The following is a 15,939-nucleotide window of genomic DNA, read 5'->3' on the forward strand; positions in this document are numbered from 1 at the left end:
TCAGGCAAAATACAAATGCCAAGAACTTCCATTAGGTGCACCCCAGTATATCCCCAGTCATCTCAGTCAATTCTGTACCTATTCTTATCTTTAAGGGAAATTATATATTGGTTTTATTCATAAGGCACCCAACCCAGTTTCCTAGTGTTATTATGCTGGTTGTCCTTAATATGGTTCCCAACTTAAGGGGGACCTTAAACTTAAACGATTATAGCCTGGTGTTAGCCATATAAATCCATCCCACAACTGAGGGAGTTTATATTCCTTGGCTGAAATCTTAATTGTTGCTCTGACTGAGCTTGAGTAACTTTAGAAGAAAATTCATATTTATGGTCAGAGTCAGAGTAGGTATTATTAAGTGGCCAGGTAAGGGGATCCCACCTAGTAACACCAGATCAGTAATGAGCTGAACAGAGCTATAATTTCTTTCTTCTAGAATAATTCTCTAAGGGCCCTCCAATTAGAGCCTTGGAGTGGAGAAATCCACCAATGTAACCCAGAAATACTGGATATAGGTAATTGACCATAAACCTAACAATTGGATGAACTTTAACTCTGCATAAGATTGTGATATATAGTTGGTTCATAAGCAAAGGTGTGAGCAATTATCAAAGTAATTGGTATAGAGGCCTGGTCCAGCATCTTGGGTCAGCTCTCTACTTCAGATGTTGTCTTCCTCTTATCCTAGTCTGGTAGTTTCTTCTCTGCTTGAGCATTGTTTTAAGGTGATTTTAAGGTCTGAAGTCCTCTCTATAGGCTGGTTCAGTGCAGGAGCCCTTTCTAAGAGGACATACTAATCCAAGAGTCAATTCTCTTCAGTTTTGCTGTGCACAAGCTACTTAAGAGTACTTGATAAGGGTCCTTCCATCTAGGTTGGAGATAGTCTTTTAAATTATGTCTTTTCCAGTATGTATACTCCCCTGGTTTCAGGTCATGGGGCATCTGATCTTCATCCAAAGATAGATTACTGAGATAAGCTTCAGAAACAAACTTAGAGTGTTTTTTAATAATTCAATTAAACTTTACAATAATATAACATAACAGCAAAGAGCTATGTGTGAAGTCAGTCTTACAGTGAATACAGACCTCAATTAACAAATTTAGAATTTAAAATCCACTGAAACATAATCTTTTCTCTCTAAAATTACCTTCATTTCTACCAAATACAGCCAAGTTGACTAATTTGTTTGCAAAATAAGTCTGGTTTCAATAAACTTGGCCTAATGACTCATATAATTGGTCATACAGGCTTTTTTAACATTTGGCTTTGTTGTAACTTGTCAGAAAGTTCTTACTATGAGTCTTCTTGAAGAGGAAGCATTTTTGCAGGCATAAGTGTAAAACAATAACTGTCTATGAATGACAAAGACTTAAGAAGGCACAGTTAAACACCTGATACGATGTCATTGACAAAGAAACTTGGTTACTGCTGTGACATACAACATTTTAAGATAATAACTAGAATTATGACTGATAACATTTTACCAGGACATACCATAGTTTTAGAAATTCCATATAATTTCTAGAATATCTAGATTAAAAACATTTACCCATACAATATAACCTAAGAAGATTTATTACCCATTTGACAATGCTTCCCATGTAATTAACATACCAAACGAACCTAATTAGTTTAATATCTTTCTTTGGGATGTTTTAGGGCCCCTTAAAGCATCCCAAAGTTAGCTAGAGGTCAAAGAAACTTCATTAGAATTTGATTTGGGAAGTTTGTCAAAAAATAACAAAAAGGTTTTAAAACACTTGGTCAAATAGGATCATAGGTCATTGTGAAATAATACTTATTCACTTAACCAAAGTGACAATAAAAGATTTCAAAGACAAATACAGAACAAATCACTGAAAAGGTAAAGAAGCTTAAAATCTATTATCAAATGTAGATCGACATTTTAAGAAAACTTTGTACTCTTTACAGAGAGAAAAACCAAATTCACGTTTTGTACCAACTTACTTTTAAAATTTATTTACTCGATTAAAGTTATTCTAAATTTAGCCAATTCTGACCATGCACGAAACTCTTCTCAAGGTTCCTTTCCCACAAACCTTCCATCACTTTCTGTACCCATATTAGTTTTTCCCTTATTTTCCCCATCCAGAAACAACCAGCTCTAGGACAGAATTACTTTTCCCTTAGTGAAATGCAGTTCCATTCCTCATACCTTCCTTTAATGAAAATACACACCCTACTTTCTTGCTACATACTGAAATGTTTCCTTTATTATTTCAAGTAGCTTTAATGACATATTTAAATTAGAATCCTCAACTCTTAAACACCTTAATTTCTAGTGAGAATGCAAAAGTAAGCAATTGGGAACTGTCTTCTACATTAGCATTCTGTAGATTGAAAAACATAAATACCAATAATAACTTCTAAAAGCAAATGTGCTTTTTAATAGAAAATGTCTCAGTGTGGCACCAAATACATTTATTAATAATCCTCAATACCTTTAGTTTCTCTGTAAAAGGAAGCCAATGTTCAGTAATTAATGTTTCAGTATCCTATTTTATTTGGGAATGACTTAGCTATTCAATAAACTTCTATCATTTAACTTAACTAAGCACAACTCTAAACTTTTAAGTTACCAAATATCTGGAGAGGTTTTTTTTTTTTTGGCGGTACATGGGCATCTCACTGCTGTGGCCTCTCCCGTTGCGGAGCACAGGCTCTGGACGCGCAGGCTCAGCGGCCATGGCTCACGGGCCCAGCCGCTCCGCAGCATGTGGGATCTTCCTGGACCAGGGCACGAACCCGCATCCCCTGCATCGGCAGGCGGACTCTCAACCACTGCACCACCAGGGAAGCCCTGGAGAGATTATTTTTAAGTAGACATTCTTAAAATATAATTATTCCTAAAGAGTTCACCCAAAAGCTCTTATCTCACTTACGCTTAATTTACTTATAAAAGTACTGATAAAAATTTCATCATACCAAGTTATTTTTCTTGCTGACAAGTTTGCAACGGATGTAATAAGATCTTATTTGACTTCTATGAAATCTAGGTATTGATACAATAAAAATATTACACTTAATGTTGATGACTCTAAAGACATATCTATATTAATTAAATCTACAAACTTTAACTTTAATACCAGGTATTATTTTAATGCTGAATATTTCCCAGTTCACATGAACACAAAATTCATTCTGGCAAGTTTCCTTTCTGAGAAATTTATATAAGCACTTAATTTACTCTAAGCCAATTAAGTAGAGCTAATACCATCAAAGGTAAAGACATATATGCCAACACATACAACCAGAGATCTCATTTTAACACTTAGTCATGATTCAAGTATTACAATCTAAAACTCATTAGAGTGCCTCGTTCCTGATCTCTGCCCTGAGCTCCTGTGCTGAAGATCAGTGACTGCAGTGGCTAGTGACCTAACCCTTGTACAGGCAGATGACAAGTGACAGTTTTAGTTGGCACCCTCCTCTCAGCAGAACTCCTCTCTTGACATCCTGAAACCCAACAAGAATGCAGTGACCTCAGTGACTGGGGTGTGGCCAGGTGGCATTGGGGTCTCCCAGCCTGACTCTCTTCGCCCTCATAGAGCTCTTTCCCAATATCCATGAACAAGGATTTCTCAAGTCGGGATCTTTGTAAGGCACCGGTCTGAGTGAGCATCTGCCGTGGGGTGGTCCTTAGGCAATACCAGTAGCCCACCTAAACTGAAACTGTGGCAGGAGACAGCCAAGAGTGGGATCAGGATGGAGCACAGTGGTGGAGAGCCCTGTGCTGGGAGTCAGGAGCATGGTTTCTTACTCTAGTTCTGTTAGGATTTGCTGTGGGAACTTATGAAATTCCCTTCCATCCCTGGGTCTGCTTTTTCATCAATAACATGTGGATATTGGACTGGATACCTATGGCTTAGGTACTGTGCTATGAAGAGGGAGAAGGAGGAAAGAAAAGGGGCACACGAGGAGGTGACACTGATGTAGATGACCTTGTGAAGCTAGGTAACTTCTCTGAGCCTCAGTGCCCTCTTCTGTAAAAAGGAAATTACTAGATAGAGGAGAAAGGAACATAATTACTCAGGATAGAGCCTGCAAAGCAATGCGTGCTGGACTATGCAGGGGCTGATTTCATGGGAAAGCAGGGTTTCAGGACTGAGGGGTCCGGGAGTGTGCCAGGACTTCCAACTGACTGTTGGGGGAAATGGAGAAGGGGGGCATCCTGGAGTCTTGCAGGTGAGATGCCTTGCTGTGACCGGTGGAGGGATCGCTGACACCCCACATGTGAGAAGAGAGGGAGAGTGAACACAGGGAGGCTGCTCCGCTGTCCACTCTTGAGACAGGATTCACACATCAAACCCTACGACAAGCTCACATTTCCCAGCTTTTCTCGCCCAGAATCACTGCCTTTGTTTAGAGGAGGGGATGGGGGAGGAGACAGAGGGCCAGGAGGGAGGGGCCCCGCGGTGCCGCCGCCGCCCCCACCCCCTCCGGTTGTGCGGAGCCCGACTGCCACTCAGCTCTGGCGCCGTGGGCGACGGAGGCGCCGGGTGCCCGAGTGGAGTCCCAGATAGCTGCCATCCCTCTGGACCTGACAGGCTGGCCCTGGATTCTTCAGGCATCCCTGGAGCAAGAGGCTGCCCAAGGCGTGGAGCTGGGAGGGCGCTTGGACGGAACCGTTCAGGTGGCTAGGAGCTCTGCCAGCTTTGGTCACCTTGGGTAAGTCTGTACCTCAGTTCGCCTCTGGGTCATCCCCAGTGGGGATGCAGGAAAGGGTTGAAAGAGGCGACTAGAATGCCCCCTTGGGGCAGGGTGTGTGCGAGGGTCCCTGGCAGAGCCAGACCGGGACCGGGGACTGCTAGGAAGCAGGAGCCAGCAGTGCCTCTGGTGGGTGGGCGCAGGGCATGTGTGCACTGCAAGCTGGGGAGAGGGGACCGCGCACCCTGGCTTGTTGCTGGGCTCAGTCCTCCAGACCCACGTCTGCCAGACCAGTCCCAGGTGCGAAATAGGGGCGCTACCTCTTTAAAAGCGTCCGGGCTGAGCCTTTGCCGCACCATGTGATTGCCTGAAAGGCCCGGCTAGGAGCTCTGCGGCGGGAGCCTGGAGGACCGTGAACTGCTACGCGCGGTGCTGAGAGCCCAGCCCTGCCTGGCGCGGCCTCAAGCCCTGAGTGGCACCAGGTGTCCGGAACTTTGGGCACAGCCTCTGGGACTCCCTGGCCACCAGCAGACAGGATGGTGAGCTCCCTGCATCCTGTTCTGTGGGCACGGGTAGGCAGAGCCAGGCACTGGGGACCCCTGTGGGGTGAGTGTGTGCTGGGAACTGCCTCACACCTGATAAAATAGCCGGTGGAGGAGTGAGTGCTGCTCTTTTATGTTGTCGAATGGATCCGCTGGGACTGATAAGGGGAGGGGACAAAGATCCGGCAGAGAAAGGGTTAGGGTACCCCACCAGCTTGGGCAGGCACTAGATGTGCCAAGTGGGGCACACCTCCAAAGGGCAGCTGGACTTCCAGAGCTGCCTGGGTTCCCCTCCCCTTCCCAGGCAGGCCTTCCCACCCCAGGCTTCCGTGACCACAGGTGCTTGCCTCCTGCCCCTTGGTGCCTGTCTGCTGATGTGCCCAGCCTGTGCCCACCATGCCGCCCTCCATCTCGGCCTTCCAGGCCGCATATATTGGCATCGAGGTGCTCATCGCCCTGGTCTCCGTGCCTGGGAACGTGCTGGTGATCTGGGCAGTGAAGGTGAACCAGGCACTGCGGGATGCCACCTTCTGCTTCATCGTGTCACTGGCAGTGGCTGATGTGGCAGTGGGCGCTCTGGTCATCCCACTTGCCATCCTCATCAACATTGGGCCACAGACCTACTTCCACACCTGCCTCATGGTCGCCTGCCCTGTCCTCATCCTCACTCAGAGCTCCATCTTGGCCCTGCTGGCAATCGCTGTCGACCGCTACCTCCGTGTCAAGATCCCGCTCAGGTGAGTCCAGAGCAGCTGAGGGTACCTGCTGTGCCCCATGCTGGGTGGCTTGAGGGCCATCTAGAGAGGATAAAAGGTAGAGCATAAGACCCCAAGTAAGCTGGATATTCTCTGGGCCGTTGTGCCCCAGCCCTCACTCTGCCCTCCTCTCCTCTGCCCTGCAGTATCAGGCTGAACTCAAGTTGAAGCAGGAGGGGGCTGGCTGGCTGGAGGAATGTGAACCTGGCAGTGCTCAGGACCCCAGAGCTGAAGCTCTGCTGTTCTCCTGACCCGGCCAGGGAACCTGAGGCTGCCTGTTCAGCCTGGCCTGGGGTGGGGCGGGGCCGGGGGGTGCGGGGTAGACAGTGAGCCCTGGTTGGGAATGAGCTGATCTCCACCAGTTCGAGGGAAGTGGAAGGGGCAGAGCAGATTGCTAGGGTGGGCTTAGGGTGGCACACCACGGACAGGAGTGCTGCTTCTCTAACCAGAACTGGGAAAGCTTCCTGAGGATACTCTTTCTTGTTCTGCAGATACGCTTGTGCTAGCCAGCTCCCTGCCCCAGGGCTATCCTGTTGAACCCAGACAGTCTGACTACCTCTGCCCAACTCCCACTTATGGGATCTCTGTTGCAGGCAGGAGGAGGCAGGCTCTTAATGTTCCTGTTGTGTTGCAAAACCATGTTGTCTTTCCGGTCACAGCAGAGGTGCTTATGCTATGTCCAGGCAGCACCAGGGTGGGTGACCTAATAGTGGCAGTCCTGTCATGCAAGTGTCCAGTCCACATTGGGGCTCTTTCCCTGGGCCTGCCAGGCCATAATCTTGTCACCAGGCAGTGCCTGGGCCACCAAGTGCCAGCAAATGCCTGGGCACACTGCCAGTGCTGGCCTCACTGGGACATTCTTGTGAGGCGTGCTTGCCCCCTCGTTAAATCCTCTCACCAGCAGATTCCCTTTCTACTACGGAGTTCTAGACGTCTTCAGCACCTGCTGTCCCTGCAGTAGCTTCCATACCTGGGACATGGAGCCTCTGGCCTCACCTGACAACTTGCCCAGGCAGGCCTAGGCACCCGTGTTTCTCCTGTTTGCATTACATTTGTACACATTTAAGTTTTCAAAGATTTTATAATGCACCATGGTTTTCCTCTTTTCATCGTGATCCTATAAGGGAGGTGAAGTAGGAGCTGGTAAAGGGGAAACAGATCCAGAGAACCTCCTGAAGCTGATTGGGAGCAGAGGCTTGATTCCACTACTCCCCTTCCTTCCTGATTCCCCCAGTGTCCCAGCCCCCTGATGGCAGTGTTCCTGCCCTGTTTACCTCCTTCCCAAGTTTCCCAGGGAAGGTGAGGTGAAGACTGATGCTCAGGAGAGAAGGGAAGACAGGGAAGGCAGCCCAGAAACCCTGTAAGCTCAGCCGCTGAGGGGCCTTCATGCTGCCATTAGCCCCAGGTTGTGGCTGAGCTATATACCAATGAACCTGATTTCAACCCATTAGCGTGGGCTGGGCCTCTGAGCCTGGTGATTATAACAAAGTGTTGCCACATTAGGAAAGTCATGCAGATACGTGAATATAGGAAGGCTGCTTAAGAAATCTGGTCTACTGAGTGGGTGCCAAGGCAAACCAAAGGCCTGGTCGTGATGTAACAGAGGTCACGGGCCCACAGAATGTGCCCTCCTTGTCCTGTGGGGATGGGGATGGCTGTGCTGGCAGAATTGCAGGCTCATTCTTCCAGAAGACAGCTTCTGTTGCTCCTTGCCCCAGCCTTGAAGAACTGGGGGTCTTTAGGAGCTATCGTTGGAGGGCCAAGGCAGAGGTATGCATAGAGGCTAAGAATGCAGGCCTGGGTTCAAATCCTTGCTGTGAATTCCTAGCTGTATGACCTTGAGAAAGTCACTTATTAACCTCGTTCAATTTTAACTTCCACGTCAATAAAAGGAGACATTAATGATAGTACCTTCTTCCTAGGGTGATTGGAAGAATATAATAAACTCCTACATATAAAGCACGTGGTACTGTATAATGCACCTGGCGGTATATGCAAGCCATAAGTGGTACGTTTATTTTGTAGTTTTATTATCATTGTTAACATATGGTTCAAAGTGGGTCTGAATAGGCAAGCCCTGCGCCCTCACCCCCCCACACTGATGCTTTTACATAACAGCACATATGCCCTTATACACATGCACGCACACATGGGCACACAAGACATACCACATTTTCAGGGAGGTGTCAAAGTACTGTTAAGTTATATTTATACATGTTTTTCTCCCTTGCTAGACTGTCATGCCTCAAGTGCAGCGACCTGGACAGTGGCCACATTTTGTTCGTTTGTACAAATTCTCCAGAATGCCTAGCATAGTGTCTGGCGCATAGCAGACACTCAGTAAATGTTGATTGAATTGGATGAGTTTTCAGAGCTCACATGGTTGTGCCTCAGGCAGGCCTTCCAGGGGCCTAACCTCTAACCATCGTGCTGTGGCCTGTATCTTCCCAGCATTCTACCTCAGGGCCCTGACCACAGCTGCCCTTATCAGCTCAGGTGGCTCCTTCAGAGCCACACTCCAGTAGTGCCTGAGAGAGGAGTCTTTCTCCTGAGTTAGAGAAAGGCTGCTGGGCCTAGCTTCCAAAGCTGGGATCCTGGAGGCTGGGCTGAGGTGACGGGTCACTCCAGGTGCCCCCGCAGGAGGAACAGCATGCGCTGCTGCCCTCTGGGCAGCTGGAGTCAGCAGGCTGCTGGGTCTGGGAGAACACCTTTCTGCTGGAGGTCCCCAGGTGCCTGGCTCCCTGCCCTGACAAGCCAGTCAGAGGTAGATGTGGCCTGGGAACCAGGGAGCAATACTGCTCAAGCATTGGTGAGGCGTATATGGGGCATTCAGTGACAGGAGTCAGCTGGGCCCCTCACCAAGCAAGGCATGATTTGGTCAGTCAACCACAAATTTTATTTCCTTCCACTTGGCAGAAAGCCAAGAAGAAAAAAGGTTCACTTGGTATAGTGTGATCCAGTTACAAAAAAAAATAGCTTAAATTGTTGACGCATCAATAGCCTGTGGTTATTTACATGTATTTTACAGATTATTTGCCTGCCACCTCCACATGCTTGGTAATGGATACCCCATTCCCCTCAGCTCCTACTTCTAGGGAATCCCTGGGTTTTCTTGGGGGCACTCTGTGCCAACTTGATACCTACTCCAGGGGGCTTGTTATGGGGAGGAGTGCCACTCCCTGACCACCACAGCCCTCTGTGCGGGAAGGAGACCTGAGCAAGGTCTGTCTGTGACCAGATGGGTTGGTGTGGGGTGAAGGGGTGATGGGTATTTGGGAGTCAGAAATACCTGAGTTTGAACCTTGCTGTTACAAACTAGCTGTGCAACCTTCTTGGTTAGGTTATTCAATCCCTGAGCCTCCTCTTTGCCACCACACCCCCTGCCACCGTCTGTTAAATGAAGGGAATGGATTCTGGATTCGAGGTCTCTGAGGTTCCTTTCAGTTCTAACTTTCTATAGTTCTTCCTGACCATGACTCCTGCCAATACTGTGTTGAAATCCTAGGAAGATTGTGTTGTGTTTTTTAGCTCCTAGTGCTTATGAGCTAGGGACAGTGCTATATATATATTTTTTTTTTTTTTTTTCTTGCGGTACACGGGCCTCTCACTGCTGTGGCCTCTCCCGTTGCGGAGCACAGGCTCCGGACGCGCAGGCTCAGCGGCCATGGCTCACGGGCCCAGCCGCTCAGCGGCATGTGGGATCCTCCCGGATCGGGGCACGAATCCGTGTCCCCTGCATTGGCAGGTGGACTCTCAACCACTGCACCACCAGGGAAGCCCACAGTGCTATATTTTTATAGTTTTATCTCATTTAATGCTCATAGTTTCTTGCTGATAAAGGTTATTGTTATCCCCATTCTAGACACGTCTATAGATACACTGAGGTCTAAAGCTCAGGAAGGTTCAGTAATTTTCCCAAACATCTTATCAGGAGCCAAGACAGGATTTGAATCCAGGTCTGTCTACCAGAGATGCCTTTAACCGGTGAGCCCATATGTGTTTTGAATCAGCCTCGAGAAGCTATAAGATTTATGGAGCAGTTTCCTCACGGCTGTCAGCGGGGGTGATTTTTCCCCTCTGATTTTTGCCATGGCCTCTGCACTCTGTTCCAGCCCATGCTTGGTGCCTCTCCCTCCCTCCTCACCTTCACTCCAGTGGGCAGTTGAGCCCCTGGCAGCCCTGCCTCTGTCCACAGCTGGAGGCCTTCCCAACTGGGCTGCTGAAGTACAGCAGAGTGTGGGGGAGGCCAGACTGCTGGACCAGAGCTCTGGGAAAGAGATCTGGTAGATTAACATATGTTTGCTTTTAGGCATCAGTTTAGCCCTCTCCCCCGACCCCCCAGCTAGCCTGGGCTTTTCTGGACAACTAAAGTGCCTCCTGTGCTTGCACCGCAGCAGGTCTCAGGGTCCCAGAACAGTTGCTCTCTGGTGGTACCACCTGCTTTCAGCAGAGGTAGGCCATCTCTAGCTCCTGTACGGATGGATTAGTCATTGGCCTAGAGTGGCTGAGATAGAAGAGGAGTGATAGCAAGCCCTGATGCCCAACTCCCTCACATTTGGACAAGAGGAAACAGAGGCCTAGAGTTCCAGCATGTTCAAGGTCACTCAGCCACAGGCTCTTTTCTCCTCCTAATTCTGACTCTGGCTCCCCAGCCTTTGATGTAAAGGCTTACCTGCAAGGAACAGAACAGAGAAATTTCAGCCTCCACAGGTTAAGTCAGCAAATTAGTGGTGGGCTTAGTGGGGGAAAGTGATGGAAGGATGTCAACTTTGTGATTAAAAAGGTAATTTCTTTGTTTGAACTAGGGATAGCCTTCAGGTGGATTATGCTAAAGAGTGCTCTGGGCAATGCAGATTAGTATCAGTGGTGAAAGCTTCTCCCAGCTGACATTGGAATGAGTCCTTTAGGAGTGCTGCTTGGAAGCAAGGGAATGGCCAGGATACTTTCTGAAGAACCCCTCTACCCAGAGGTCATGGGGCAGAGCCTTGGAGGCTGTGTTGTGTTTGATATTTATTTCCAAGCATAAAATCAATCCATGTTTATTGTTAAAAATTTGAGAAATATAGAAAAGAATAAAGATGACAAAATAACCAGTAATTCTGCCACCTGCAGATCACTACTGTTAAATTTCTGGTGTTCCAGAAAATTTTCCAACATATATAGATGATAGATGATAGATAGATAGATAGATAGACAGATAGATAGATGTTAGATAATTATTTTTGCATAGTTGGGTGCATCTATGGTTTTTATATCCTATTTTATACACTTAATGTTACATTATAAGCATTTCCCCCATGTCAATAAAGAATATTTTCTAAGGATTTTTATAATGGTATAATATTGGATTATCTTTTTATTCATCTTTTAGGTCTTAGCTAAAACAGCCCCTTCTTAGGGAGGCCTCTCTGACCTCCTCCCCCGCTAGACCAGTTTCATTTCCTCTGTTAGTTACTCCAGGTGGATCTATTTTTCCTTCCCCATCTCTCCTGGCCCAGGTAGTTTTTCTGGGCTTGGTAAGCACCAAAAGGGCCAGGACCACATCTGCTCACATACCTGTGTAACCCCCATGCCTGGCACAGAGTAGGCATGCTATATACGTTTTTTTGAATAAATGATTATCATATTTTATATGACTTTTATATTTTGTATGACTCATTTTTATAATTTTGACTAGATTGTTACTGATTTTTAATTTTTACAAATAACACTACAGTGATACCCACAATTCACATTGTTTGTAGGATCAGAGCCAAGCCTAGAACTTTGTGTTTTGCCTCCTAGTAGATAGCACAGCTTCTGTCTGTAAGGATTTTCTTATAAGGTTAAATATTTCCCAACTCCCTTTCCTCCAACTCTCCCTGCTCCTCCTGCCCAGTTTCACCAAAATTGCAAAACCCCAGAGGTGCACCTGGCATTTCTCTGCCCATTTGCCCTTCTGGGCTAGGTAGGGCAGGACTGTCTGGGCCCCAAGTCTAGTCCATATTACCTAGTCTCTATTCCTCTTAGGCCTGGGCATCCTGTTTCTTTGTGTCTTAGTGAGGAGAGCAGTCCCTAGAGTAGAGGGCTTGGAGTATGGTACTTCCTGGTTGGCCTCATTTGGCAGGATGGTCACAGAACAGAGAGGAAGGAGGATACCTGGCTCTTTGAGCTGCATGAATCACCCCTTCAGCCTCAACCTCCTTCTTAACTCAAGCCCCAAGGAGGCTACCAGCTGCCCAGGCTACCTATAGATTGATTTTGCCTGTTCTTGAACTTTTATAAAGGTAATTGAGTAGTATATACTCTTTTCTGTCTGGCTTCTGAAACTTAAAATTATGTCTGAGATTCATCCATACTATTGAGCAAAATAGTAGGTTTTGCTTGTGTTTTTTTTGGTTTGTTTTGTTTTTTCTCATTGCTGTTAGAATTCCATTGAATGAATGTGGCACGATTTTTAAATTCTGGATGTATTTGGAAGAAAAAAAATTTTTCTTATGGATTGGATATGGGATGTGAGAGAAAGAAGAGTCAAGTATGACCAAACTTTTAGTTCTAAGCAACTGGAAATATAGAGTGTGGGAAAGGCTGCAGGTGATACAAGTTTTGGGAGCAATAAAAGGAGTTCAGATTTAGACACGTTGAGTTTGGTGTATCTATTAAATGCCTCGGTGGAATGTTGAGCAGGCAGTTGGATGGATATACGATGGAGTTCAGGAGGAAGGTCTGGGCTGGGGATGTAAATGTGACAGCCATTGGCATGTAGATGGTGTTTAAATACGTGAGGCTGGATGAGATCCCCAGGAGAGAAAGTAGAAATAAAGAAGAGGATGAAGATGATATGATACTATACATAGAAAATCCTGAAGACACCACCAGAAAACTACTAGAGCTCATCAATGAATCTGGTAAAGTTACAAGATATAAAAGTAATATACAGAAATCTGTTGCATTTCTATACACTAACAGTGAAGTATCAGAAAGAGAAATTAAGGAAACAATCCCATTTACCATCGCATCCAAAAGAATACAATACCTGGGGATAAACCTACCTAAAAGGCAAAAGATCTGTACTCTGAAAACTGTAAGACACTGATGAAAGAAATTGAAGATGTCACACGCAGATGGAAGGATATACCATGTTCTTGGATTGGAAGAATCAATATTGTTTAAATGACCATACTACCCAAGGCAATCTGCAGATTCAGTGCAATCCCTGTCAAAATAATGATGGCACTTTTCACAGAACTAGGTCAAATAATTTTTTTTTTTTTTTTTTTTTTTTTGCGGTACGCGGGCCTCTCACTGTTGTGGCCTCTCCCATTGCGGAGCCAGGCTCCGGACACGCAGACTTAGCGGCCATGGCTCATGGGCCCAGCCGCTCCATGGCATGTGGGATCTTCCCGGACCGGGGCACGAACCCGTGTTCCCTGCATCAGCAGGCGGACTCTCAACCACTGTGCCACCAGGGAAGCCCCCAAATAATTTTAAAATTTGTATGGAAACACAAAAGACCCAGAATAGCCAAAACAATCTTGAGAAAGAAGAACAGAGCTGGAGGAATCACACTCCTTGACTTCAGTCTGTACTACAAAGCTACAGTAATCAAAAGAGTATGGTACTGGCACAAAAACAGTCACATAGATCAATGGAACAGGATAGAGAGCCCAGAAATAAACCCATGCACTTATGGTCAATTAATCTATGACAAAGTAGGCAAGAATATACAATGGAGAAAAGACAGTCTCTTCAATAAGTGGTGCTGGGAAAACTGGACAGCTACACGTAAAAGAATGAAATTACAACATTCTCTAACACCATATACAAAAATAAAGTCAAAATGGATTAAAAATGTAAATGTAAGACCGGATATTATAAAACTCCTAGAAGAAAAACATAGGCAGAACACTCTTTGACATAAATTGCAGCAATACTTTTTTGGATCCATCTCCTAGAGTAATGGAAATGAAAACAAAAATAAACCAGTGGGACCTAATTAAACTTAAAATCTTTTGCATAGCAAAGGAAACCATCAACAAAACAAAAAGACAACCTACTGAATGGAAGAAAATATTTGCAAATGATATGACCAATAAGAGATTAAGAGCCAACGTATGTAAACAGCTCACACAAGTCAACATAAAAAAAAAAACCCTGATTAGAAAGTGGGCAGAATAACTGAATAGACATTTTTCCAAAGAGGAAATGCAGATGGCCAAAAGACACATAAAAAGATAATCATCAGGGAAATACAAATCAAAACCACAATGAGATATCAATTCACCCTGTCAGAATGGCTGTCAACAGAAAGAACACACATAACAAATGTTAGAAAGGATGTGAAGAAAAGGGAACCCTCCTACACTGTTGGTGGGAAGGTAAATTGATGTAGCCACCATGGAAAACAGTGTGGAGGTTTCTCAAAAAACTAAAAATAGAACTACCATATGATCCTGCAATTCCACTGTTGAGTATATATCTGAAGAAAATGAACACACTAATTCGAAAAGATACATGCGCCCCAATGTTCATAGCAGCGTTATTTACAATTGCCAAGATATGGAAACAACCTAAGTGTCCATCAACAGATGAATGAATAAAGAAGATGTGGTATATATATACAATGGAATACTCCTCAGCCATAAAAAAAACAAAATTCTGCCATTTGCAGCAACATAGATGGATTTGGAGGGCGTTATGCTGAGTGAAATAAGTCAGAGAAATACAAATACTGTATGATATCACTTATATGTAGAATCTAAAAAACACAACAAACTAGTGAATGTAACAAAAAAGAAGCAGACTCACAGATATAGAGAACAAACCAGTGGTTACCAGTGCGGGGGGTGGGAGGGGTGGGGGCAATATAGGAGTGGGGGAGTGGGTGTAACATAGGCTTAAAGGTGTATTGTACAACATGGGGAATATAGCCAATATTTTGTAAGAACTGTAAATGGAAAGTAACCTTTCAAAATTTTATAAATTTTTTTTTAAAAGTTTAAGAAAGCAGAGGAGAGGACCAAGGACTGAGCATTGAGAGTTTGGGGAGATGATGAAGCACCAGCAAAAGGGACTTAAGGAGAGCTACAGATATAGGAAGAAACCCAGAGCCCCAGGTATGGTGTCCTAGAAGCCAAGTAGAGAGTATATGAAGGAGGAGCAAGAGATTGGCTGTCAAGGGCTGCCAATGGGTCAAGTGAGATGAGGACTGAGAATTACCATTGGATTTAGCAAGAGCAATGTTAACAGTGGTAGGAGCAGAAAGTCTAGTTGGAGAGGGCTCAGGAGAGAAGAGGAATGGAATTGAAAACAGCTGGTGTAGATTACTTTTTTGAGGTATTTTGTTGCAGAGCGTAAAGGCATGGGGCAAGAGCTGTCAGGAGAAGTGGAAACAAGGCATTTTGCTTTGTTGTTTGCGAAGAAGGGACATTAGTATGTCTGTGTACTGACTAAGACCATCTATAGAGAGTGCAAAACTAATGATAGGGCAAAGGATAGAATTTCTGGATTGATGTCCTTGTTTAGGCAAGCAGGGCTGGGACTTAGGGCAAACACAGAGGGATTGGCTTTAGAGGAGCCTGGAGATCATCCAAGAGGCAGAAAGGCAGGGTATGTGGGTGCTGGTAGGTGACGTTCCTTTCGGAGTGTTTCAGTTTTCTTAGTGAAGTGGGAAGCAAGGTCATCAGCTGAGAGGGAGGAGGTGATGGAGAGAGTAGCAAGTGTGAAATAATTCTTTAGGAAGTAGGAGAAAGGCTAGACTCAGAAAGTCTAGTATAGCTGGAGGCAGCGTTAAGGGCCCACCTGAAGTTCGTGGTGATAAATTTGAGTGTTCAGATGCACAGGCCCAGGCATGGAGGAGGCAGCAAATTCACTCCTTCACTAATTCAGAAGCACCAGACTCCATGCCAGACATTAGGTATCTTATCATGGCCAAGAAGTCGGTCCTGGTCCCTGCCCTCATGAAATTTAGAGACTAGCTGGGAGAGAGCCAAGA

The 15,939-nt window shown here is 45.6% G+C and overlaps 1 protein-coding gene across 7 annotated transcripts in view; it reads left to right on the forward strand.

Annotated features, from left to right (window-relative positions):
- Positions 1-4,552: 4,552 nt before the first annotated feature.
- Positions 4,553-15,939, forward strand: part of ADORA1 (adenosine A1 receptor) — a 57,247-nt gene continuing 45,860 nt past the window's right edge. The window contains exons 1-3 of one of the 7 annotated variants that reach the window (XM_060287827.1): positions 4,554-4,690; positions 5,044-5,208; positions 5,516-5,948. In XM_060287827.1, coding sequence (XP_060143810.1) covers positions 5,608-5,948 — 341 coding nt within the window. In that variant the 5' untranslated portion in view covers positions 4,554-4,690; positions 5,044-5,208; positions 5,516-5,607. Of the gene's footprint in view, positions 4,691-5,043; positions 5,949-7,888; positions 7,975-15,939 lie in introns of all 7 variants that reach the window. The other 6 variants (XM_060287750.1, XM_060287891.1, XM_060287931.1 and 3 more) reach the window with 6 other exon arrangements.

Source organism: Globicephala melas, chromosome 1 (assembly GCF_963455315.2).
Source record: "Globicephala melas chromosome 1, mGloMel1.2, whole genome shotgun sequence".
Taxonomy (NCBI): Eukaryota; Metazoa; Chordata; class Mammalia; order Artiodactyla; family Delphinidae; genus Globicephala; species Globicephala melas.